Source organism: Lodderomyces beijingensis, assembly GCF_963989305.1.
Source record: "Lodderomyces beijingensis strain CBS 14171 genome assembly, chromosome: 1".
Taxonomy (NCBI): Eukaryota; Fungi; Ascomycota; class Pichiomycetes; order Serinales; family Debaryomycetaceae; genus Lodderomyces; species Lodderomyces beijingensis.
Window position 1 is genome coordinate 463,744 of NC_089970.1, and position 24,155 is coordinate 487,898.

Here is a 24,155-nt window from a genome sequence, read left to right on the forward strand (position 1 = left end):
CCCATCCACACCAAACGATGTTGTACAGATTGAATGACTTCGAAGCAATTACAGACTTTTTAATTGAATATCACGAGAAACTACTGGATTTTCCATCATATCGGGATTTTTGGAAGGTGTATCCTTTGTTTGTGAATTTTTGCAGCCCCCACAAATGTGTTACCTCTCAGCAGGATTTCAAGGCATATCTCCTTCAATTCACAGCGATCAGCAAAGCCATCAAGTTCAAGCCGGATCTTGTGAGCTGCTCAGACAGAGATTTGGGTCGCGTTCGGATTGAGTGGATCAGCATTGATGCTTTAAAGATTTTGAAGAAAAAACTACAACAAAATGACGACGAGTCGACCAAGACCAATACCAATATCCATACCAAAAACAACACCAAAACCAGCATCAAAACCAGTAGCAAAAACAAGACCACAAATAGGACCACGAGCAAGACCAAGAGCGAAAAGAACGAGCAGCCAAGACAGGAAACACCGCGACTGCAAACACTCCTCGACTTTGCTCAAGACAAGTCGTGTCAAACTGCACCACTCGCTGAAGCAACTCACCTAACACTCAACATTGTCCTTGAGTTCCTAAACAAACACACGGCGAAAACTATTCTCGGCAAGCAGCGGGCACATTTAAACACACAAACAACACCTTTCCCTCTAGTGTGCAGCGAGCCGAAACACGCGCTAAGTCTCGCCAACGTTGGATTGAACAGAAGAGACTTGGCCAACAGCAATTTGCGCCAGTTATCTTCGGAAACGGCCGTGCATCACCGAATCCACCAATCTCGAAACCTGCTCAACTTGGAAACTTATCAGTGTTCATTGGACAAGATCCATTTCTTACCAATCGTTTATAACCATACCGATTTAAACTTGGGCGATTGTTCTTATTTGGACACATGCCACAAGATGAAGACTTGCAGATATCTTCATTATTACACTTTGAATCCCGTGGCAAAACCGGGGCATGCTACAGCTAAACCACAAACTGCTGCTGCAACAAAAGCTTCAGATTATACCTTGGGCCAATGCTTCACCGAATCATTCCGACAAATAACTCCACCTCAGTGGATAAGTTGCGACGTACGTCTCCTTCCCTTTAAAATCTTGGGTAAATTTGCAGCTATCATTTCCGATCCAGCTTGGGATATCCACATGTCACTACCCTATAGCACATGCAAGGACGATGAATTACTAGAATTGCCCATGCACGAGTTACAAGATGAAGGAATCATCATGCTCTGGGTCACGGGCAGGTCCATCGAGATTGGGCGTCGCGCTTTGCTCAAGTGGGGCTACTCGGTCAGCGACGAGATGATCTGGATCAAGTTGAACCAGTTGAAGCGCACAATCGTCACGGGAAGAACAGGCCACTGGTTGAACCATTCAAAGGAACATTTGCTTGTGGGATTAAAGGGGAACCCGATTTGGCTCAATTGCAAAATCGACACCGATGTTGTTGTTAGCAACACTAGAGAGACGTCGCGTAAACCGGATGAGTTTTATGAAATCATTGAAAGGATGGTGGGCAAGCATGCGAGGAAATTGGAAATATTTGGCAGAACTCACAATACCAGACCCGGCTGGTTGACCATTGGCAATCAATTGCAAGGCGTTTCATTGTCGGAGCCTGAGTTGAGGCACAAGTATGAGACCTATGTTTCTTCCCACATGTGATGATATCTCTCGACCCCCTAAAAGTACAGAAACAAATAAACCAAAGCAGGTGAAACAAAGGCAAACAAACAGGACCATCCTGGCCCTAAAAATATGCATCTCGGGAAGCTGCTGCGTTTGCTTGGAGAGGATCACAATTTAACTTTTTTTTATTTTTGGCAAGATTTCACAAACAAATCAATCAGCCAAGTCATCTTCAAATCAAAAGTATACCCAGTTAGTTTTCCTTTTTTTTTTTTTTTTCTTCAAGAAAAAAAAATTTACAATTCCTTCTTATCCTAAATCTTCTTCTTAGTCTTCTCCACCTTCTCTTTGGCCTTGAAATCCCTCACCATTTTACCTGCTCTGTTATCCATATCCTTCTTCAATTGTGGCCTATATCCCAAAACGAATGCTACTTCAAAAGCAACGAAAAACGGAGCCAAGACCAATGCCTGTAGCAAGTTATCCAATAGCGCCGGCGCTCTCTTCTCATGCACGCCATGTCCATAAAACTGGGCTAGCCAACCAGCAACATGCAAGCCAACTGCAATCTTGACAAATCCGCTAGGCGTAGGATCCGTGCTTGCCGAAAGCGTCGAGTAATAGTTTCTGATAAAGTACGCGTACGAAGTAAGCAACGTGGCTGACGGCAAGCCGACTTTCCAATCCAATGCAACGTAGTATAATCCGTAGACCCACGCGACAATGGTGCCGAGGTTGAAGTGGGGGTTCGCTGACACTGATGGGAACACCGTGGGGATCGAGAAGGTGATTGCTGATAAGAGGATGATTGGGATGCAAACTAGGTGGATTGCCACGTTTGTGTGGTTGAAGTGGTATGATCTGTAAAAGACAAGGTGACTTTCTAAATCGAATAAGCCCGGCATTGTTGCATTAAGGGGGGGAAGTTGTGATAGGAAAGGAAGAGGGTAGTAAAAAGGTGAACTTGGTTGTGTTTTTTACGTATGTTTCTGGTGGTTTTTAAGCATCAGGCTTACTTTAAGGGAAAAGGAGGGGTCGGGAGGGAGAGTTTACGTAATCTGCTCGTCGCAATTTCATGGTTCTGGAGGGGATTGTACATGTCCCCCTAAAAACGAGAAACCCAAACAATCAAGCATTGAGTATTTGCTGGTCGAGCGTATCCAACCGTCACGTCAACTCCACAGGCCCTGCATCTAGAGTTGGGTGGGGGGTTCTATCTCAATAACTTTGCGTATGATATATGTCGAAACTACCTATATATATAAATAAAGAAGCTCCTCCGATTTTTATAAAATTTCGTAGTCCTGTTTTTTTTTTTTTTGTTGTTTGTCGCGGTACTCCATACTTAATGAGCCATACCTGGTTCACCCAAGTATTTAGCCTTAAGAACGGTACCACATTGCCAGCATCTAGCTACTTTACCTTCCTCTACTTTCATCCAGTATGGTTTGTGATCAAGCTCAGCAGTTCCTTTGCATCCAACGTATCTGTAGCCGACGTACGTTGGAACCAAGAATGGGTCTTCCATGGTACCTTTACCTTCGGTGATTGGCATTTCCATGTCGAAAACATCAACACCTTCCTTCTTACCCAAAAGTTCCAATCTCTGCAAACCGGTAGCTTGGTCGAGATCCGTGGGGATGGTACCTGCCTTAGCACCGGGACCGATCAAGGATTCCGGGCCGGTGACTTCGGCCAAGTCTTGAGCGGTTTTCACTTTTCTCTCAGCCTCAGTGCCCACTGCAGTGGTCTTGTTGAGTAAAGGTCTTGCTGAGGACAAGAGCCTCTTCTGGCAAGCAAATCTAACAGTACGGGAAAGCATCTTTAAAGTCAAAAAGGCATGTTAGTATTAGAAATTAAAAAAAAAAAGGTGACGGATGATGTATTTGAAATTAGCTGGGGGTTTCGACGCATTGCAAAAACACAAAGGGAAAAAGAGGCCGGATTGAACTTTGCAATTTGAGGCCATTGGCGGGCTCAATGCCTAAGCTTTGACTTGCCTGCTTTGACTTGCAATTGCCCTGGCCAATTGCAATCTCTTCCGCTGAGTTAATTTTTTTTTTTTTTTGAACAAGTCAAGAAACCCCAGAGTCTAGACGACGAACGTACTTTCAATTAAAGGAATATGCGTATAGAACGATGGATCGAATCAGCAGACGTGAGTTGGGAGGAGGTCAAAAAAGATGGTTGTGGTAGAGGTGCGTGCAATGCTGGATGATAAGCCAATGTTTTTGCTAATATACTCTACAACACACCACTGCTGGTATCGCTTTTGGAAAATCATCAGATTGTGTTTTGCACACACACACCCACGCTTGCACCGAGAATAATGATTGCAAATGTATTGGCTCAAAAAGTCAAGGACGTAATGTTAGAGAGACGGTGCCACATGTGGTAGCGCACACAGCAGACTCTGGTATAACATCGGGACAGAATATGCGCCAAAGAGAGCCAAAGTGACATAGTTGGCAGACTTTGTGAATATATCTTTAACCAAAAAGCCTTCTTGAGATAACAGTTTTGTATCTTTAAAATTGGCTTCCAAATGTTGGGTGGAGAAGTTTGTTTAAATTCCAAGGCGAGATGAGAGGATCCTACTCTTCTGCCGCGTGAAGAAGGCAATGTCGCGAAAAACCAGTCGCGTCATGGGGGGAAAACCTCGACATATGCCTACGATGTGTGTGTTTCCCATCGGAGAGTGAAAATGGTGAAAGATGGATAGCATGAGTAGGTTATCGGCAAGAAACCTCTTTTTAGGACATTGTATTGTGTTTTTACCCGGCGGCTGTGAACGTGTCGAAAAAAGAGAGCCACGAAACAACTTTGCAACTTGCAAAGTAGCAGGTCCACCCAGACAAAAAACAACATCAAAAATCCTAGTCACTGGATAAAGCCACCTCTTCTCCTTTTCGTCTTTTATCAACAGAGCTGCCTATATTTGTATCACCTCTACTTCCAAGACCACCTCCCGTTATCAGCTGTGGTGACGAGCAGTCCTTGGTTGCAAAAAAAAAAAACATTTCGCGCTACCCTGCTGAATCGGATAGCACCAGGCGAATTCGACCTAATTTCACCACGACTGGACACTTTCTTTTTGGACTCTGTGGGACTCAAGCGGGAGCAAAGACTAACCAAAAGGCTTCCAGATCTATACTTGCAACAGATCCCAACTCAGTTTGCAGCAATAACCGGGAGAAATTTTTCTACCCTGCGGTCACGCTTATACTATCGAGCTTATCGGGTTGGGTCTACTTGGGTTCTACACTGGCTCTTTAGTATACCGCAAGGCCGTAGAATTTCATAGCAAAGTAGAGGTGAGCCAACACAACCTTACCCTGTCGCTTTTCCTGTTCTGTTTGAATTGATAGTTTTACTCTTGTTCCATGTTGGGTGCAGACCCTCCAACATACAAAAAAAGGGGTAACGATATCCCGTCTTCTGTCAGCACCGCAATTCTGATAAACGAAACTGCACTATATTCATACCGCAATGAGTGAAGCGGTAGTTGACATTTCATCTCCTAGAAAACAAGCAAAGGCTTTGCTCTTTACATGAGTACGGAAGAGCGAGCGTAGAGTGAGAGATAGGGAGACACCGGGCATTGCGAGTTGGAACCATTTCTCTTCAACAGGCATTGCAATAACGTCAAGCTCACGTCTCGCAATCACGTTCCATCTTGCAAAACACCCTCATTTCAGCATAGGGAGAGACGGCGTGTGTTGGACAGAGTAGTGGAATGGCCAGAAAGTGGTCTTGGGAGGCACTGCCCTTCATCCAAAGCAAACAAAAAAAGACATCGCAACAACCGTCACAACAGGTCACATGACAAGACATTCTGGTAGCACATTTTAGGACTACACACACTTTTTTTTTCTAGCAGTCATTCCGCATTGGGACAACGTGCGGCGCTCGTGCGAAAAGCTCAGTCTCTCAGTCTCTCACTCCCTCCCTCTCTCTCTAAAATTTTTCAGATACCAGTGTTGTGAACTAGAGCCTTCCTCTTGCTTTCTCACACCAACAAAGAAGTATGTTCAAGTCACCCCCTACCTTGAAACCACAGCAATTGATACAGTTTGGATGAACTCGACAAAAAAGACCAGGAGAATGGGAATAGCAAGGGGAATGAGAATGGAATGATTCGAGTCGTTTCTGGAAAGGAAGAGTGATTGGATCCAACAACCATCAAGAAGACTGGACCGAAATTATGAACAAACATATTTTCCTCAATATTCCTTTTATAGCAACGGAGTAAAACACACTGGGATCTATTTCAAACTCCAAGGTTGAGCAGGAGACGATTTGAATGAAAACTACCTGCAGCCAAATTCAAAGTACACCAAAAGCATTTAAAAGTCCACGCTTTTGATCCAAGGAAAGGAAGAAAAAAAAAGTTATCCATATCTTTAAACAAGAGACGACCTCGCAGTGTCATCAACACCATTCCCCCGTTCGAGCATTTCCCGCCTCAACACCTTTTTTTTGTCCTGTTTCTGATTCCAATTGCAACTTCACTGCTGTGACATAAGCTAGTCACATTTTGATACTAACAATAGCGCCTTTTTTTAGCTTAACATGCCAAAAAAGAGAGCTTCCAACGGTAGAAACAAGAAAGGTAGAGGCCACGTCAAGCCAGTCAGATGTTTGAACTGTGCTAGATGCGTGCCAAAGGATAAGGCCATCAAGAGAGTCACAATCAGAAACATGGTTGAAGCTGCTGCTGTCAGAGATTTGTCAGAAGCTTCAGTTTACTCTGAATACGCTTTGCCAAAATTGTACAACAAATTGCACTACTGTGTCTCCTGTGCTATCCACGCCAGAATCGTCAGAGTCAGATCAAGAACTGACAGAAGAATCAGAACTCCACCACAGAGAAAGAGATTCACTTCTGACAGAAAAGTTTCACCTCAAGATGCTGCTAAGAAAGCTCAAGTAGTTTAAAACCTTTTCTTTTTTTTTTGAGAGAGAGAGAGAAGGAGAGGGAACTTCCTTCTTGTGAAGTGACGTCGATGTGTATGAGATGGGTTTGTATAAAATCTAATCGAATGTTTTGTAATAGATTGGGTCCACAGTCATTTGTTCATGTAGTTGCCACTCTGGTGAAGTATGATGAAGCACAGGGTAAGGGCAGTGTCGGTGGGTGTGTGTCGTGTCGTGTAATTTTTAAACTGATGAGATCCGTCATTGCACTAGACTCTTGCGGCGGTGGGTTTAGCAGCAAATCAGAAAAGTACAAGTCGAGTGGTGGTATTACTGACCTCCAAGTGGCAGCAAAACCCCCCTTGAATTTCCAGCTGTTGTGTTTGACTCTTTGATTCTTCAATTCGCCTTCCTCGCTCATCGAGTCAACTGTGGTGTTGCCTAGACGGAAAAGAGTGGAAACAGAGAACAAACGCACAGCAACAACTTCGTCGAGATTAACCCTCCTTCACCCGTGATATCTTCCACTCTGGTTTTAGTCTCTGGGCCCATCTGTTTTGGACTAGCTCTCTGCCGTGTCGTCCATTAGATGGCAATTGAAAAACAAAGAGAAAAAGAACCAGTCAGTTAATCAATCAATCAACTGTGCCCTCTTTCTTCTCTTTTTTTATTTTGTTTAAGAGAGTAAAAAAAAAGCGGGCGAGCGAGCGAGTGAGGTACATCAACAAAAACCAGTAGAAAACCCAAAATCAACGCTTTCTCCGCCTTCAACATCACGCAAGATAAGAAACACTGTAATTGAACGACATAAAACAAAACTTGAACACGGCGGTAATATTTCAAGGAACAGGTATTCTCCAGAGTGATATATTACAGCACTTCTTAATTGCGATTTAGCATTGGGAGCTTTTTTTTTAAAAATTTTTCCACGATCAAAGAATTTCCACTGGCATATTCATAATCTGTGGTCATCACGTATTATCCAACAAACGCCATTGGCTCGTACCCCACATTCAGCACGTTTCTGGTCTTTAAAACAAAAAAAAAAACATAAACCTTTATCGGTTCACCAGCTTTGAAAAATACATATTCTGCCTTCAACGCAAGGTCTTTAACCGCTTTGAACAATTTCTTTAATATTTAAGCGCCACATAACCCAACTTGAAAACAAAAAAAAAAAAAGGCACTGCAGAAATGACAAGTGAAGATACGTGGAAGTTTTCCCAGTGCTTTGGGGATAAAGGCGACATAGACAACCTCACAGAAGCGGACATCATATCAACTGTGGAGTTTGACAGCACTGGAGACTTCTTGGCTACGGGAGACAAGGGGGGACGTGTTGTCTTGTTCGAGAGGAACCAATCAAAGAAGAAGCACAATTGCGAGTACAAGTTTTTCACCGAGTTCCAGAGCCACGACGCCGAGTTTGACTACTTGAAGTCGTTGGAGATAGAGGAGACCATCAACAAGATCAAATGGTTGAAAAGCGGGAATGACTCGCTCCACCTCTTGTCGACCAATGACAAAACCATCAAGCTTTGGAAAATCCAGGAGAGGCAAATCAAGCTTGTGGCGGAGAACAACCTCAATGGCATGAGCCATTACTCTAATGACGGAGGCGTCACTGCGTTGAAGTTGCCCCAATTGCAATTGCACGACAAGTTGATTTCAGCACAACCAAAGAAAATTTACTCCAATGCACACGCATACCACATCAATTCGATATCTGTCAACTCGGACCAAGAGACGTTTTTGAGTGCCGATGACTTGAGAATCAACTTGTGGAACTTGGGAATCGCAGACCAATCTTTCAACATTGTTGATATCAAGCCCGTCAACATGGAGGAGTTGACAGAAGTGATTACAAGCACAAAGTTTCATCCGTCCCAGTGCAACTTGTTCATGTACAGCTCGTCAAAGGGCACTATAAAACTAGCAGACATGAGATCAAACTCCTTATGTGACACCCACGCCAAGATTTTCGAGGAGTACTTGGACCCATCTTCGCACAATTTCTTTACCGAGATCACGAGCTCCATATCCGATGTCGAGTTTAGTCAAGATGGAAGGTACATTGCCCTGAGGGACTACATGACTGTCAAGATCTGGGACTTGGCCATGGAAAGCCAGCCTGTCAAGACCATCAATGTACAAGAGCACTTAAGGGATAGATTATGCGACACTTATGAAAACGACGCAATTTTTGATAAATTCGAAGTTCAATTCAGCGGTGACAATAAATCTGTAATGACTGGTTCATACAATAACAACTTTATGATATATCCTAATGCCGTTTCTACTGGAGGCGAGGCTAAGCCTGCTTCTAAGCCGTTGAGTAAGAAAAAGAAGAATGCTAATGCTGGTGGTGGTGGTGGTGGTGGTGCTACTACTGCTGCTGCTCGACGCAATAGAGATTCTGATGATGAAGATGACGAAAGTGATTCCGATGCGTTTGACAATATTGAAGTTCCAGCAAATAAAAACTCTCCCAGCTCACAGTTGGAAGATGAAGAAGACCAGGAGGAAATCATCTTGCAAGCAGACAAGTCTGCATTTAAATCCAAGAAATCCGGCCACCATCCAATGAGAAGAAGAATGATGAGCGGGGTTGGAACAACAAACAATAACGGACGAGAATTCGAAGACGTTGACTTTAAGAAGAATATACTTCATTTATCGTGGCATCCCAGGGAAAATTCAGTTGCAATTGCTGCAACTAATAACTTATACATTTTCTCGACTTTATAAAGAATAGAAGAGTCAACTTCAACATTGATCGATGTAGTTATTTAGTCTCTGGTCCATATCCACACACTAAGAAAGAGAGGGGGGGGAGATACGGAGAAGTTGGATGTTCTTGAGAGGTGACCAACCTGTGCCAAACAGCTCATAGTCCTCCATTGCGGAACAAACCACATCTTTTGAATAAATTTGTATTCCTATCAAAAAAAAAAAAAAACTCAACATATACTAAATGAAGTCCCTTCTTTCGATTAAACAAAAAAACCACCATTACTCGAGCCAATCTCTGTCAAGACCAAAAAATCTCCAATCTCAAGCATTGCTTCACCTCCCCTCCTTTTTCTTGTTTTGTTTAACTCTTTTCTACGTGTCTGTTGACATCAGAGTTCCAGAACAAAGTCTTGTCACCATCGCCCCAGAAGAAAGGCTTAGATCTGATGTTTTGATACTCATACTGTTGAGGCCACTCATCATCGCTCAAATGAGCCTGGTGTTTTCTGTGCTCAGCATGAGAAAACTCAACCTTGGCGACGGGAATAGCAGTTAACAAGATAGCTGGGATAGCGACTAAATAGGTCAACTTCTTCCACAAGTTGGTTATACCTTCGGAATGGTGGACCTTGGTTTCGTACTCTTGCATGAATTTTTTGCCTGCTTCTGGGTTGGCCTTGTTTGGCATCTTGTCCTTTAAGAATTTGGAAGGAGCATAGTGGGATGCAAATCTGCGGAATGTGAATTGGGGGATACTACGTCTGAACATTGTAGTCTGCTGTTTTTCTGTTGTCTTTTTTGTTTTTGGATTAGTGATAAAGCAAGTGCTTGCTTGGTTGATGTAGGGAGGGTATTGGCAGCGGTCTTTTTTGTTTCGTGCGGTGGTGGTGGTGTGTGTCTCTTTGTATGGGTGGGTGTGAGTCTGTATGTGTGAGATTCTATTGGCAGTAAACAAAAGTAGTGCGCCTCTGATCAAACGAAAAAATAATCAACTGACTTTCTTTTTTGGTGGTGGCAGCAATTTGTCGTTTGTTGAGGTTTGTTTGCCTCCACGCCAACCTTTAATGGCTGCAAACGAATACAGGGATTTTCTCTTGAGGTATCTAGGTTTACAAGGCAGCCATAAGAGGGTCCTCTTGCTCCTAGGTGAATCTAATTCTATTAATATTTTTATTTATCATGCAAAAGTACAAAAAACATATGGTATATATATATCATCATCTGGGAAAATTCTAGGTTCGCGGCGGAGGAACTTCCAGGGGTATCGATTTGGCGACTATATTTGGCTTCTGGTTTTTGGGCGAGTTGGCATCTGCCTTCTTGGGCGGGCCGGCATCTGGCTTGTCCTTTTGGCTCCGACTACCATCATCCTTTGGTTTTGAATTCTCAGCTGCATTCTCAGCTAGATTCTCAGTACTTTCAATCTCCTGCGACGAATTCTCCTTCATGGCCATCGCTTCTTTAATCAGTGCCACTTGCTTATCGTATTTCTCCAATTCACTCTCATACCATTCAAGCTCAACATCGTACTCATAGTTTTGCTCCTTGGTGACGAAATCGAAAAAGCCACGCTTCAAAGCCCGCCTCCTGCTGTGGTCCATTGAGCCATCCTCGTTGAAAAATAACGGTCTTTGCGGCTTATTCTGGAACAAGCGGTAAAGTTCCTCCTGGTGGAACTCGGTGGCATCGTGGGTTAAAAGGTAGTCTTTGAACGTGCCTGGTCTTTGAAGGAGAAACCTTGTGTACTCTTGATCTGACATGTCAACTGCTACTGGAAGCTTTTTCTCCTCAGCGTTAGCAATGGCTTCCTTGTTGCCCTTGAGCACGAAATGGACAATGGAGCCTCGGAGCACCCATAGCCTCAATCTCTGGAGATACACGTGGCCTCTATAGCTCATTTGGCTCATCGACTTCTCGCCATACTCCGTGGCAAGCATATTCTCAAATGCAAATGGGATATAGCCATAGTCGCCCTCAACGATGCTCAACTTGAGCGGAGATAGTTCTTGCAATCGGCTGAAATGGTTGTTTCGGCAATTGTAAACTTCCAACATTGTGTTGCGATCAATCTCAGCAATAGATTCGTCTTTCGAGTCGCGGTCCAAGCGTGTACCTTTGAGAAGTGCATTATATCTTGCAGGTGCTGTACTTTCACTCAAGGCCAAGCCGGTGATGTCAACATATAACCCCGTGTCCAAGTCAACAAATCGCGCATCAATGTTGTTTCTGCCGTTGCCTTTGCTTCTTTGCGAGATGAAAGTAGACAGGTCCAAGAAATACCTGCCGTATCTGATTTCCTTGTCCAACGAGCTGCCAAAATCAACCACCATGGTTTGGTTAAACAAACGAGAAAGTCGGTGCAAGTCCTCAATGGGCATTTGCACGTCGACATCGCCGTCCCAAGGGAACTGCAAGCCGTTCCAGTACCATGCCAAAAGCGAGCCGTGAGCAACCCACGCGCTCAAATTGTGTTGGTTTGTCAATTTGAGGAACGCGCGCACAAGGCCATGGATTGAGATGCCGAGCTTGGGTGTTCCATTAACAATGCCGTTCATGAATCTCCAATCGTAATGGCCACCCGCGCCGAAATTTGGCTCATTCTTGATGAGGTTGGCCTCTCGGAAATATTTGGGTGGATCGTCAACATCCTCCGAGACTAGAAGCGAGTTGTAATAGTTGATGTCGGTTTGGTTCAAGTTTTCCTGCGGCTCAAGTTCATTGATGATGGCTTCCGTGGGGTCTACGAATTGGCTGGCATTCAATTTTTTTTCAAAGTCCAAAACTGTGAAATCAGATTCCAATTTGTTGCAAAGTTGTTCAATCTCGTTCCTGACATTAACATCCCCTGCTTGGAAAATGGGCGAGTCTTGCAACTTTGTGCGTTCTTCTTGATTAACATTTACTTGGAAGGACTTGTCCCCTGGCAACAAGAAAGTCATCGACAATGGCGACCTCATGAAATCGTTGAGGTATGACTTGGCAATCACGGGACGCAAGCTCTTCTTGTGTCTGCCCGAAAAGCTAAATATGTGAAACCCTGTCGTTAGACCGCGTCCCTCGGCTTGGTTATCTTTTAATTCTTGAACTCGGGATACAAATGAAGCATCATGATTGTCGGGTTTCGCCAATATAGCGTCCAACTGGTCATCTTGCAAGCAGTATGTAGATGTCTGGAATAAATCATGCTGCCTATTGACCTGTGGGTTCCGCCTCGTCACGTCGAATTTTTTGCAGCTTGTCTTTTTTGTTTTGAGAAAATACTCATCGAGTACTGTCATGTCGGTATAATCCGACCAGTGGAACAGCGGTATCTCCAACTCTCCCTCCTCGCTGTTCTCCCAGTCATGGTTTCTGTTGATGTATTGAAGTATTAGTCCAAAGGTGAATCTTGGGTCGTATTGGTGTATCTCTGGTAATTCCTCCGCTGGTGGAATCGTTATAGTAAAGGCATCAGTATCTGCCTCGAAGCGAGTTTCATCTAGCACTTTTTGCACTTGCTCTGCTTGTTTTCTCAATCTGACATTTTCTGGATCGGAGGGGTTTAGTTTTTCCTGTATGATCTTGTTTAACGCGAGGTCAAAATCTCGAGCCTCGCGATGTGCAGTGGATCGTGGTGCCGAAAGTATATAGTTCCTTAGCTTTGTTGGTAACGGCACCTTGTCTATAATATAGTGTTTAACGGATGACGCTTTGATGAATGTTAGAACCACCAAATGTAGCACTAGTATGCTGAAGAATAGCAACACCCCTCTAGATCGTCTCATGGCAAAGATGGTTTGTGTGTATCGTGTGCTAAAGAGGTGAAGTGAATACCGAGGGTACCTTTTTGGTTCAGGGTTTCTTAAACTCCAAAAATCCAGAGATACTTCCTCTTTTTCACCTCTTCTTGTCCTGGCTCTTGTTTCCTCTTCTTGTTCTTGTTATTCTTCTCCAAAATCTTTTTTTTTTTTATTTCCCAAGCACAAACAGTGAAGAAGAAATGCTGGAAATTGAAGCCAAATAAAAAATAAAAGCGGTGGTATTATAATCAAGACGTTGTTCAAGCAAATATCAGTTGGTAGTAGTAATAAATCTTATTTCGCAGTTATCTCCTGGAGATATGGTTAAACTGGGAAAGTTCGGTAATGCAAGATCTTGGTCATAAAATAAGCAGAACAATAATAATGACAATAATGATAATAACGATAACTAAATACAGATGGTGATGAGATATGCTGAAACAAGATAGGGAAATAAAGGAATCGAAAAAAACAAAAAAAAAAAAAAAAGACAAGCCGTGAGACGGGAAGTTTTGAAGATATGTGAATGATGATGATGATGAAAGTGACCAAGCTAGTCGTGAAACTTTCTTGATGGTTCCAAGATTTATCCAAAAACCTTATTTTTTTCAAGTCGTGTGACGGGAAAGCAGGAAAGTCCTTCTCCTTTCCAGAAGAGCCGATTGTCACTGCTTCCTCTCCCCACCCTCGCCCCCCTTTTTTTTTCCAAGACTAAGAATACCACTCAAAGAAGCAGAGAATACAGCACAGCATGCAACCTTTGACACGTTCAAGTGTGCGAACCAGACAATAACTTTTTGAAACTATTGGTAATAATGTTGACTGACTGGCTGACTGACCCGTAGGAACATAAAAATAATCTCAACTGGCACCAAGCCTGGCAGGTTGTATAATTGTTGTTGTAGTTGTTGTAGTGGTAGTAATAGTGAAATACACAGTAAAGGATCACACGATATCTCTCTTTATCTCTTGGCGAGAATAACGGTCCATCAATGCACATAAACAATAAAAAGCAAAATACAAATAATTTTTGTTTATATACACAGGTCTCTCCCGTCGAGAGTCATTTACACGCGTGCGCACAACGCAGATATTTACATGTCACTGGAGATTAAGCCAGTCCGGTTATCAGCGTCTTTAATCCCGCTGCCACACCTGCTGTTCTTTTTTATCCTCGAAGAAAAATTTTGCAGCTGGGGCATTTTAGCAGAACTCTCAAGCGAGCTCTAATGTTGCAGCTTTTGTGTGTGTTTGTTCCTTCTTTTTTATTTTCTTCGTTGCATGCTGGTGTCTCACGTGAAAAGCGTCCCCCTTTTTTTTTGTCTGCCTTTGCCCAAAATGTACTTTACAACCAACGGCTTGACACATTCTTTGGCGCCACCACGAGTCCGGCTTTTTTATTCCTGTGGTCGCCAGCAGGCGGGGTAATACGATGCGGGCTCAACAAGTGCATCAACTCGCGCCTGTGTCAAAATTTGCCAGACCCTTTCTCTCTGCAGCAAGCACCATCACTTTATTCTAAAAAAAATTTTACCAAGGGAAGAAGATGTTCAATAAGCCATCGGGGGGAATAAGCAAAAAAGAATTAATAATACGCCTAACTGAATTCTTACAGCCATTTTATCCCAGAATTGAACTTCAAAAAAAAAAAAAAAAAAAAAAGAAAGACTCGACATCTCTCCGTATCTCACGGACTAAGCCTTGTTGGAATTCTGCTCTTTCAAGCAGCTGCTATTTTTACACAGCGGGATTCCAAAACAGGTGGCTAGCTGGTTTTCTTCTCTCTTCAGTCATGACGTCTTTTTTGGTTTCTCTTTTGTTCAAAAACGTCATATACTTGACTCCTCAGTTCAGGAAGGTTTTCACTTTGCAGTCAGATCCGACAGGTATATTCACTTGATAACAAGATTACAAAAAGATTGCCCAAGATGCCATCAAAGCTCCTAGAAGACATTTGAGCAACTTTTGCGACTTTGGTACCTGCTAAACTCTGTGAATTTCACGTTGAATAAACAAAAACAAAAAAAGTTCAAAAAATTTTGCACCTAGCGCCTTTTGCAGTTGACTTTGGCTGCAAAAAGTTTTTTTTTAGTGTTTAGTTTTTAGTAAGCAAGTTTTTAGTTTAGTCACACTCGCCACATCACCAAATCACCACGTGTATATCTACAACAGCTCACTACTATATCAGACTATAAATGACGAGAGCATTTCGTAGAACCCATATATATATATAATGTGAATTGATAGATACAGGGGAGGAGGGCTTGTGTTTCAAATTAAATAGAAGCCAAGGCTTATGGAGTCAACTGCAAGTTCGCTATTCGTTAAGTTTCTTTGGTGTCGTAGATTACGTCACAATCAGGTGGCAGAGCAAGGCAAAGTTTCCGATGCGAGGTTGTAGTCAGCCTCGTTTGGTAAGTGAGTCTACCGAGGTTGGGGGTCGAGTGGGTTGACAAAACCCGAAGAGCAGGCTTTTATCGATGTTGAGAAATGGGTTTAGATTTTAATCCAACTCAAAACGTGCGGGCCAAAGTCTCGTCTAAAGGGAGGAGGGGGGCTATATTGCCCAAGAGCGTCATGATTCCTAGATTTGGAGACTTCTGAAGCAACTTTTGAAAATAGATCAATCTTGAAACAAGTAGGTATATCTTCACTGTCGAATAGAGGCGGAGTTCCGGTCACTGTATACTACAAACAGATCTCAATATAAGTAAGAGAAACGATTGCTTTTGAAGGTTGCTACTGAAATTTGTTCTGGCTGATAACTTAGAGATCTAGAACTTGAGTTGTTGTTGTTGATGTTGAAGTTTTGATAGTTCTCTACCAAATTCCCTACAAGTGGTTTCCGCTTTTTTCTTTTTCATCTTGTTTCAACGTATGCATAGGACCTCGCGGTTTATAATCGAATTCGATAACTAATCCCGTTCTGAAAACAAGGTCCCGATAACGACAAGGATGGGGTTGTGTGTCCCCCCTTCTATTGTCTTGTTTGTTTTTATCGTCTGTTTTTGCAGCCATCGACAGCACGAAGTTATCGGTGTTTTTTTAAAACTCAAGTTACACAAAACTGGTCACGTGCAAGCTGACAAACCGAGTCAACAAGTCTCGAACGTTGGTATGATCAGGTGGACTGAACTCTTTACAGTTCCGTCAAGTAAGTTAAGGGAGGAGTGTGTCTCTGTGTCTGTCACATGTGAAAATTTACCACTGGTTTCAATCGGAAAGAAGTCAGAAACTCACAAACTCAGAAATCCAACTTCTCAAGGGCCTGTTGATTGTAGCATATCCTCGAGCAACCAACTGACGACTCACATTGCTGGAAATAAGCAAGATCAGCAAGACGTGTTGGTCTCCATTTGCTTGCTGGATATACGGAGAATGTTTTTTTTTTTTCACAAACAAACCAAACCGAGCGAACGGCTCCGCTCATCCCTTTTTACTTTCGTTGATCCGAGGCATTATACCGCCACCATGTGGTAGCGCCAACTTTACCCCGTATTAATTAATTTAACTATGACACAAGAGCCATACCACTGCAACAACAACACGAACGACAAAGAGAAAACCAACAACCAATGAGAGCAAAGTCGATTGTCATGAAGTAAGAAAAAAAAAACTATGTAGAGACGGCGAGAGGGACAAAGCCACACGAAGGAAGACCAACGATAGCAAGCAAGCAAAAGAGAAAAGCTAAAGCCTTGCGATCATGACTCGATTGAAGCAACCCACGATCTCAGATGAGGTGAGACACACACACATGGGGTGCTCAGCAACCGTGGAGGAAAACTGAGGAAAACTGAGTACACCAAGATCCGGGAGATGGCGTGGTTGTTTTTTTATTGTTGTTTAGTAATTGATGCAAAAGGTCTGGATTTAACGCGCTGATTGATAATCAAACGATCCTCCTCCTCTTCCTTCCCCCCACACACACAACAGGCGCAATCTCTCTCGCGGACTCGTGCCCAACTCTCTCGCCAGCCCACAAACTTCCTCACTAGCTCCCTCACTAACTCCCTCACCAGTTTTTGTTTTCCCCACCTTTTTTTTTCATGGACGGGGGAAAAAAAAAAGAAAAAAAAAAATTAAAATTAAAATTAAAAAAAAAAGGAGTGTGCTGTAAGGAGTGAGGAGTGAGGAGTGAGGTGGAAGGGAGTTATTTTGGAGAAGGAGGACAAGGAGAGTTTTAAGTGCCATATAAATACCGCCCCCGTTTACCCTTGCTTTTGGAAAAGAAACAGAAAAAATTTCATCCAGTTACATTTCATTTAAATTTCATTACCAATTTACTTTCTTTTCAGTCCAAAAGTCAACTGAAGAAGTAAATCAACATTTTTTTATTTTGAATCTTCTTAAACATGGCTCCAACATTCACAAACTCCAATGGTGCTCCAATCCCAGAGCCATTTGCCACTCAAAGAATTGGTAAACACGGTCCTTTGTTGATGCAAGACGTCAACTTGGTTGACTCGTTGGCCCATTTCGACAGAGAGAGAATTCCTGAAAGAGTTGTCCACGCTAAAGGTTCCGGTGCTTATGGTGTTTTTGAAGTTACTGACGACATTACTGATGTTTGTGGTGCTGCCTTTTTGGACAAGATTGGTAAAAAGACTAGAACCGTTACTAGATTCTCGACTGTTGGTGGTGAGTCTGGTTCCGCTGACTCGGCAAGAGACCCAAGAGGGTTTTCAACCAAGTTGTACACTGAAGAAGGCAATTTGGATCTTGTTTACAACAATACTCCAGTTTTCTTTATTAGAGACCCATCCAAATTCCCCCACTTTATCCACACTCAAAAGAGAAACCCAGAAACTCACTTGAAGGACGCCAATATGTTTTGGGACTACTTGACCTCGAATGAAGAGTCGATTCACCAAGTTATGATTTTGTTTTCCGACAGAGGTACTCCAGCTTCCTACAGAGAAATGAATGGTTACTCTGGCCACACTTACAAGTGGTCGAACAAGAAGGGTGAATGGTTTTACGTTCAAGTCCACATGATTTCTGACCAAGGTATCAGAAACTTGACTAATGAAGAGGCTGGTCAATTAGCTGGTTCTAACCCTGACTTTGCTCAAGAAGACTTGTTCAAGAACATTGCTGCAGGCAACTATCCATCCTGGACTGCTTATATTCAAACCATGACTGAAGAGCAAGCTAAAAAGGCTCCATTCTCTGTGTTTGATCTTACCAAGGTTTGGCCACACAAGGACTACCCAATGAGAAGATTTGGTAAGTTTACCTTGAATGAAAACCCAAAGAATTACTTTGCCGAAGTTGAACAAGCTGCTTTTTCACCAGCAAACACTGTTCCATACATGGAGCCAAGTGCTGATCCAGTCTTGCAATCACGTTTATTCTCGTACACCGATACTCAAAGATATAGACTTGGTCCAAACTATACTCAGATTCCAGTCAACTGTCCCGTTACCGGTAGAGTTTTCAACCCACACATGAGAGATGGTGCCATGACTGTTAACGGCAACTTGGGCTCTCATCCAAACTACTTGGCTTCTGACAAGCCAGTTGACTTTAAGAGCTATTCCATCCAAGAAGACCAAGAAGTTTGGGAAGGTGCCGCTACTCCATTCCACTGGAAGGCTACTCCAGCTGATTTCAATCAAGCTACTGCCTTGTGGAACACTTTGGCTAGATACCCTAACCAACAAGCTCACCTTGCACACAATGTTGCTGTCCACGTTGCTGCTGCCGATGCCAGAATCCAAGACAAGGTGTTTGCTTACTTTGGCAAGGTTTCACCAGAGTTGGAGAAGTTGATCAAGAAGGAAGTTTTGGAATTGTCGCCAAGAAAGTAGAGTAATTGTTTAGATTCACTCAACCCGTAATTTTGAAATGAATCATTATTTATGTTAGCCTTTTCTTTTTAACCGTATCTTTTCTTTCATCTCCACGTCATGATCAATGATCGATGATCAGCTTGTAATCAAACACAGTTGAAATAGTTGTACATGACACGCGAGAGAGATTGAGTTCTGAGATTCGAAAAAAAAAATAAACCTTTGTTTAAAAGAAAAAACCATCAAAAATTTCGTTTATTCTCTACATATCGGGAATTGGAAACCGCAATATAGTAGTCCTAAATGCTTTGCCCTGTCTAAGTCCTCGAGCATAAATCATTTCAAAACATCAAACCTCGAACATCACTCCCAAAGCTGCAGAGATCTCCACCTCTCTCACTTTCCCCATCCAACGTTCACAATCTAAAGTCTGGTGGTGTTACAACTTGGGCATCCGCAACCAGAACCGCATTTGCAAAGAGCACCACAACATGTATTTTGAGGCTTGGTCTTTGCAGCTAACGAAGCTTGACCCTGTTGAGATGAAGTAGCGTTGGTAGTTGAATTTGGACCGCACATGACTTTCTGACTTTTATGATTTTTTTAAATTGATACGAACTGAAATTCGAGAGATAAAGAGGAAAAAGTTCTTCTTGGGGATGTGGGATAGTTTTATACTGGTGTTGGCGAAGCGGTTGGTCTTCGCGGGAAAATTCTTAATTACATATCGTTAGCGATAGCGTTTGCACCTGCCCGATTTGGCTAATCCCAGATGTATATTATTTTTTTCTGGTTTCTTTCTCGTTGCGCTAGCGGTGATCTATCTGGCCAGAATGAGCGAGCGGAGTTTGAGAGTCTGGGGAAAAGAACAAATCAAGAGAGAAATGATGCAAGTAGCATGGTTTATTCGTGTTCTTTTGGCTGTGCTTTTATATGCGGGACGGGCGTTTGAACTTGGAAACCGAGGGACTAGCAGGGGGGAGGGGTCTTAGGGGTCGTCATTCTAGTGCATTGACGTTTGATAAAATTTGAACCGGTATAATTATAGTAAGTGGATTTTTGAACGGCTGTGCAATCAAGAGGATAGAGGAAAAAAAAGCTGAGCTTTATGACGGGGAACTTTCTTTACGGCAGTCCATACTTGTTACTAGTATTACTCAAAGGTAAAGCGCTTGCTTTCCTAAGTTTGTAGAGATCTCGGTGATTTGATCCCACTTTTCAAGTTTGTCAAATTTTTCAAGAGATAATGGCTGCAAAAATCCAAGAAAAACTTCTACATTCACCGAGAAATGCAAACTCTTGTCTTTCTATTTTTTTATTTGCAACAAGATCTTTGTCAAAATATGTCCACTGAATTCGCTCCTGCAAGTTGTCGAGAGGGCCCTCATGGTGATAAAACTGAGCATGGGGGATTTTGGGAAAATTCCCACTGGATCACCTTACTTTACGAAAGCGCAGCTACATTGTGCTTTGAGAGATAAATTGAGCAGCCACGAGCCAACTACGAACATGCCGCCGCTACCCGAGCTTCATGAAACAGGGATGGAGGATGAAGGGAGATGCTACGTTTCCATGCTTTCAAAAAAAGAAGAAGTACGAGATATTAAAAGTCCGAGCTTATATCGCACAAGTCGCGAAACCACACTTTCATCACCGACTCAAACAAAGACAGAGGCCTTTTTGCTAAATTTCCTCCAAACGTTTTCTCACCTGGTCTTCTCTCCTTGTTCTGTTTTGTTTGTTTACTTAGTAGTTCGTGTTGCTTGAATGTACATTAGTTCCTCACACGTTTTGGGGGTCATGATACTCTGGTGACGAAAAATGCCTGTTTTTTTTTTTTTTTTTGCTTCTGGCGTCGAATGTAAACAAACCGCGAAATTCTGCGCGGTTTTAATTCTCTCTCGCTGGAGGAGAAAAACAGGAGGAATCACGCGCTTTCACTACTGCTAAGCCCTAATTTTAATACCTACCATGAAAACTAACAGAGCAGAAAAAACCACCACAGCTTTCCATTTCCTCGTGGTTAGTTAGTTGGGGTGGGTGGGATTAAGTTCTCTCTTCCGACTAAAAACCCAATTGCAGTTTTCCAATTTTAGAAACGTCTATGTTCATTCTTGTAGTCGGAGAACCTCGAAGGGTATAGTTTGTCTATGAAGGCTTTTAATTTTTATCTCTCTATCTCCGGAAAACCTGCGGTTGGGTGTGAATTCGTCATGCCACCTGGGATCCACGAGGCCAGTAAGGTCAGTGAGGTCATTGAGAGTTGAGGACTGAGGCCATTGAGGTCGTGGATTAACGAGGCGAGGCGCATCTGATAGCAAACACTTGTACTTAGCTTGGCTATGTTGAGCTCAGAAAAACTGTGGTTGGGGTGGGCTTGCGTTCCGAATTTCTCTCTGTGCTCTGGATTAAAAATCCACCATCATCATATGCGTAAGGGCTTAAAGAATCAGCCTAAAAAGTCTCCCGTTCTCCAGAGTTGGTGGAATTTGGCGTCCTTATGGATAGCAATTTTGCAAGCCTGCTTTCTCTTACAATGTTCATGTATATACACAATTCTATATAAAAGGGTCGTTTCTGTCCTTGGTCCAAGGAGAGGAGGAAGCTCTTTGTTTTATTCCGTTTATATTCATCGATTCTATTGATTCATAGAAACATCCACAAACAGATATAGAAGGTATTTGAAAATGGCAGACCAGTTGTTATCAGGAGTCGGAAACATCGTTTCAGCAGCAGTGGGAATTGCAGACACAATCACTTCGGGTGCCGTTGGTGCGTTCATCACCGTGACATCTGACGCCGAAGGAGCTTGGCGGACTGCCACGAGTGGAGCCGTTGTCCATTTCGACACCTTCACTTCAGGGGGCGCTTCCGTTTTCGAGATTATCACCTCGGACGCTGAAGGTAGATTCAGCACAATTACCCAAGGTGCCGTTAGTGGGTTCTCGGTGCTTACAAGCAAAGGCGATAGCGAATTCAGCTCGGCAACGCAAGGGGGCGCCGCTGCAGTTGGTGCCGGTTCAGCAACTTCTATCGCTTCAAGCTCAGAAGCATCGAGCGCAGCAGGTTCATCATCTTCATCATCCTCGCCATCATTATCGTCTCACTCATCTAGTGAACAGAGTTCTTCATCGGGCGCAGGTGCAGGTGCAGGTGCAGCAAGTAGTTCATCTTCTCAAGCATCAGAGTCAAGGTCCTCGGGTTCTTCATCTTCGTCAGCTTCGGAATCAAGGTCCTCGGGCTCGTCGTCGTCTTCGAGCTCGCCAAGCTCATCTCGCACTTCGGGAGGCTCTTCAAATGCCGGTGTTGCTCTCGAGCCAATCAACTGGAAGAAATCTGTCGCCTTGGCTGGTTTGGTTGGTTCTACTGTCTTGCTCAGCTTGTTCTAATTGACCAGAGATCAATAACCATAAAAACTAGTAAATACGTATAAATTATTTTTCATTTATTCTTTCCTTCATTGACTCAACCTTATAGTAGAAATGGCCCTCTCATGTATTAAGCAGATCTTGAAAGCTGCAAAAAAAAAAATTATTACAAAATTTCGCAATATTTTTTGCAACCGCTTGGATTCGAAATAAGAAAAAAGATGTAGACTGATCATTGGAGGCAGACGAGAACAAAAATCATCGTTTTTTACAGGTGTTCCAGAGATAATCAACTTTACACTCTGGTGGGCCAAATAAAACAACAACAACGAAAAGCGAAAGTATTGCACCAATGTTGTATGCAAAATATCACGAACATACGTAGCGTAGCGTGGTCGTCCCCCCCCCCCCCCCCCCAGGTGAAGTTCGTGAACATGCGAGGTGGCAGCCAAAAGCTTTCGTCCTCCATCCTCCACTGGCCGATGTATTGATTGGCACATTCCGCAATCACAAGCTTATCGAGTCTCGTGAGCTGTTTAACCTGTCCGCTTCATTCATGAGCCACCGCCATTGCTTTCTTTCTAGCTTCTTTCATTTCCCGAACCAGCACCTTCCCTAAGCTCGTAATCATTGCACCGCAACCAAATCCTTTTTTTTTTTCTTTTTTTTTTTCACATGGAGAGAAGGGCTTATGAGAACGTGCTTAGGCGAAGTGCTTCTGTAAAAGTAATCGTTATTGAATAAAGGTTAGTTAGTTGGTTGGTTAGTCGAGTACATTTCCGAAATTCATATATCCATGTGCGCACTTTGCTTTACACAAAAAGTTTTATAACCTAACTTGATCCGATGAAGTAGGTGAACCCCTGTTCTTGTTCTTGCCCTTCGGAGGTCTCAGTTGACACACTCGAGACAAAGCTAAATTACGATACCAGTCTCGGACTCGCGTGTTGTTGCTGTACGTTAAAGTTTGCATCCTGAAACCATGTCTCTTTCCCCTTCTCCTTGCTCCAAGATGATGGCACGAGCTAGCCAACCAGGATCTTGTTGCTAGTTCCATGGCTCGCCTGCATCCGTCATGAGTTTTCTGCACTGAGGCAGTGATGCATAGAGGGTAAGACGTGTAAAGATGCCCAACTTCTGAGGGCATTAGTATCACCCATATGCACAAGTTGCAACTGTTTGTTTATTTACCTACGGGGGGTGGCGTCGGAAAAGTTTTGAAGTTTCACCTCCAATCTTAAAGGACAACTGAACTCCTTTTATTTTTTAATTTTCCGCTCTCTGTACCAAGCTTACAGCGGTCTTCGCAGTTCGGACTGGTTCACAGATTACCATGGTCGCTCGAAATGGCTGCAAATTGACTGCGATAAGCGGACAGCTGATAGCAGAAAAAACAATTTCGACGAAAAGAGCTGTGTTTTTTTCTGTTTCATATAGGAGACAGCCACTCGTTCAAAAACTGAGGTTCGAGATGGTCGAGATTCGGTTGGCGTGTAGGTAGACGGCAAAAGCCAAAAACATAGAAAGAGGATTCTATTTTAAAGAAATGGGGTGTAAACTCAGGAATATCAAACTTTTTTTTTTTTTTGTTTAATTTCCCCCTGTGGCACACACACACACGCAAACACCACCCACCACCGGCTGTGGTTGATTGATTACATTGTTCACCTCACCGAAGTAAAAAAATGCCATTTTTTGTTGCTGTATTATTGGCTCACCATCACAACACCCACCCTCTTTGTCATCAAGAAAATAGAGAGCTTCAACTCGGCAAAGGCGTTTGGATTGGTTAGAGAGCGTGGCGAGTGTCGTCGCCTCAAGAACTAAAATAAAAACAACTACTATAAACGAGCTTATGACACCCAGTCGGCATAGACTCACCTTGATTAGAGCTTAGAACAACAAAGTAGATCTTGAAGGAAA

General features: G+C 43.1%; 9 protein-coding genes across 9 annotated transcripts; 5 read left to right on the forward strand and 4 right to left on the reverse strand. All coding sequences in view use genetic code 12, as the record gives it.

Annotated features, from left to right (window-relative positions):
- Positions 1-17: 17 nt before the first annotated feature.
- On the forward strand, positions 18-1,676 carry LODBEIA_P01940 (uncharacterized protein; the record flags this gene model as incomplete). Its single annotated transcript, XM_066971883.1, has 1 exon — positions 18-1,676. The coding sequence occupies one exon, from the start codon at positions 18-20 to the stop codon at positions 1,674-1,676; it is 1,659 nt and encodes a 552-aa protein (XP_066827132.1).
- A 278-nt stretch (positions 1,677-1,954) lies between these two features.
- LODBEIA_P01950 (uncharacterized protein) lies at positions 1,955-2,545 on the reverse strand (the record flags this gene model as incomplete). The annotated part of the gene is made up of 1 exon (XM_066971894.1): positions 1,955-2,545. One exon carries the CDS (start codon positions 2,543-2,545, stop codon positions 1,955-1,957), a length of 591 nt encoding a protein of 196 aa, XP_066827133.1.
- Positions 2,546-2,985: 440 nt separating this feature from the next.
- LODBEIA_P01960 (uncharacterized protein) lies at positions 2,986-3,462 on the reverse strand (the record flags this gene model as incomplete). Its single annotated transcript, XM_066971905.1, has 1 exon — positions 2,986-3,462. The coding sequence occupies one exon, from the start codon at positions 3,460-3,462 to the stop codon at positions 2,986-2,988; it is 477 nt and encodes a 158-aa protein (XP_066827134.1).
- Positions 3,463-6,212: 2,750 nt separating this feature from the next.
- Positions 6,213-6,578, forward strand: LODBEIA_P01970 (40S ribosomal protein eS26; the record flags this gene model as incomplete). The annotated part of the gene is made up of 1 exon (XM_066971916.1): positions 6,213-6,578. One exon carries the CDS (start codon positions 6,213-6,215, stop codon positions 6,576-6,578), a length of 366 nt encoding a protein of 121 aa, XP_066827135.1.
- A 1,173-nt stretch (positions 6,579-7,751) lies between these two features.
- LODBEIA_P01980 (uncharacterized protein) lies at positions 7,752-9,305 on the forward strand (the record flags this gene model as incomplete). The annotated part of the gene is made up of 1 exon (XM_066971927.1): positions 7,752-9,305. One exon carries the CDS (start codon positions 7,752-7,754, stop codon positions 9,303-9,305), a length of 1,554 nt encoding a protein of 517 aa, XP_066827136.1.
- A 346-nt stretch (positions 9,306-9,651) lies between these two features.
- Positions 9,652-10,059, reverse strand: LODBEIA_P01990 (uncharacterized protein; the record flags this gene model as incomplete). Its single annotated transcript, XM_066971938.1, has 1 exon — positions 9,652-10,059. The coding sequence occupies one exon, from the start codon at positions 10,057-10,059 to the stop codon at positions 9,652-9,654; it is 408 nt and encodes a 135-aa protein (XP_066827137.1).
- A 463-nt stretch (positions 10,060-10,522) lies between these two features.
- On the reverse strand, positions 10,523-13,054 carry LODBEIA_P02000 (uncharacterized protein; the record flags this gene model as incomplete). The annotated part of the gene is made up of 1 exon (XM_066971951.1): positions 10,523-13,054. The coding sequence occupies one exon, from the start codon at positions 13,052-13,054 to the stop codon at positions 10,523-10,525; it is 2,532 nt and encodes an 843-aa protein (XP_066827138.1).
- A 4,370-nt stretch (positions 13,055-17,424) lies between these two features.
- LODBEIA_P02010 (uncharacterized protein) lies at positions 17,425-18,882 on the forward strand (the record flags this gene model as incomplete). Its single annotated transcript, XM_066971962.1, has 1 exon — positions 17,425-18,882. One exon carries the CDS (start codon positions 17,425-17,427, stop codon positions 18,880-18,882), a length of 1,458 nt encoding a protein of 485 aa, XP_066827139.1.
- A 2,669-nt stretch (positions 18,883-21,551) lies between these two features.
- On the forward strand, positions 21,552-22,253 carry LODBEIA_P02020 (uncharacterized protein; the record flags this gene model as incomplete). Its single annotated transcript, XM_066971973.1, has 1 exon — positions 21,552-22,253. One exon carries the CDS (start codon positions 21,552-21,554, stop codon positions 22,251-22,253), a length of 702 nt encoding a protein of 233 aa, XP_066827140.1.
- Positions 22,254-24,155: the final 1,902 nt, after the last annotated feature.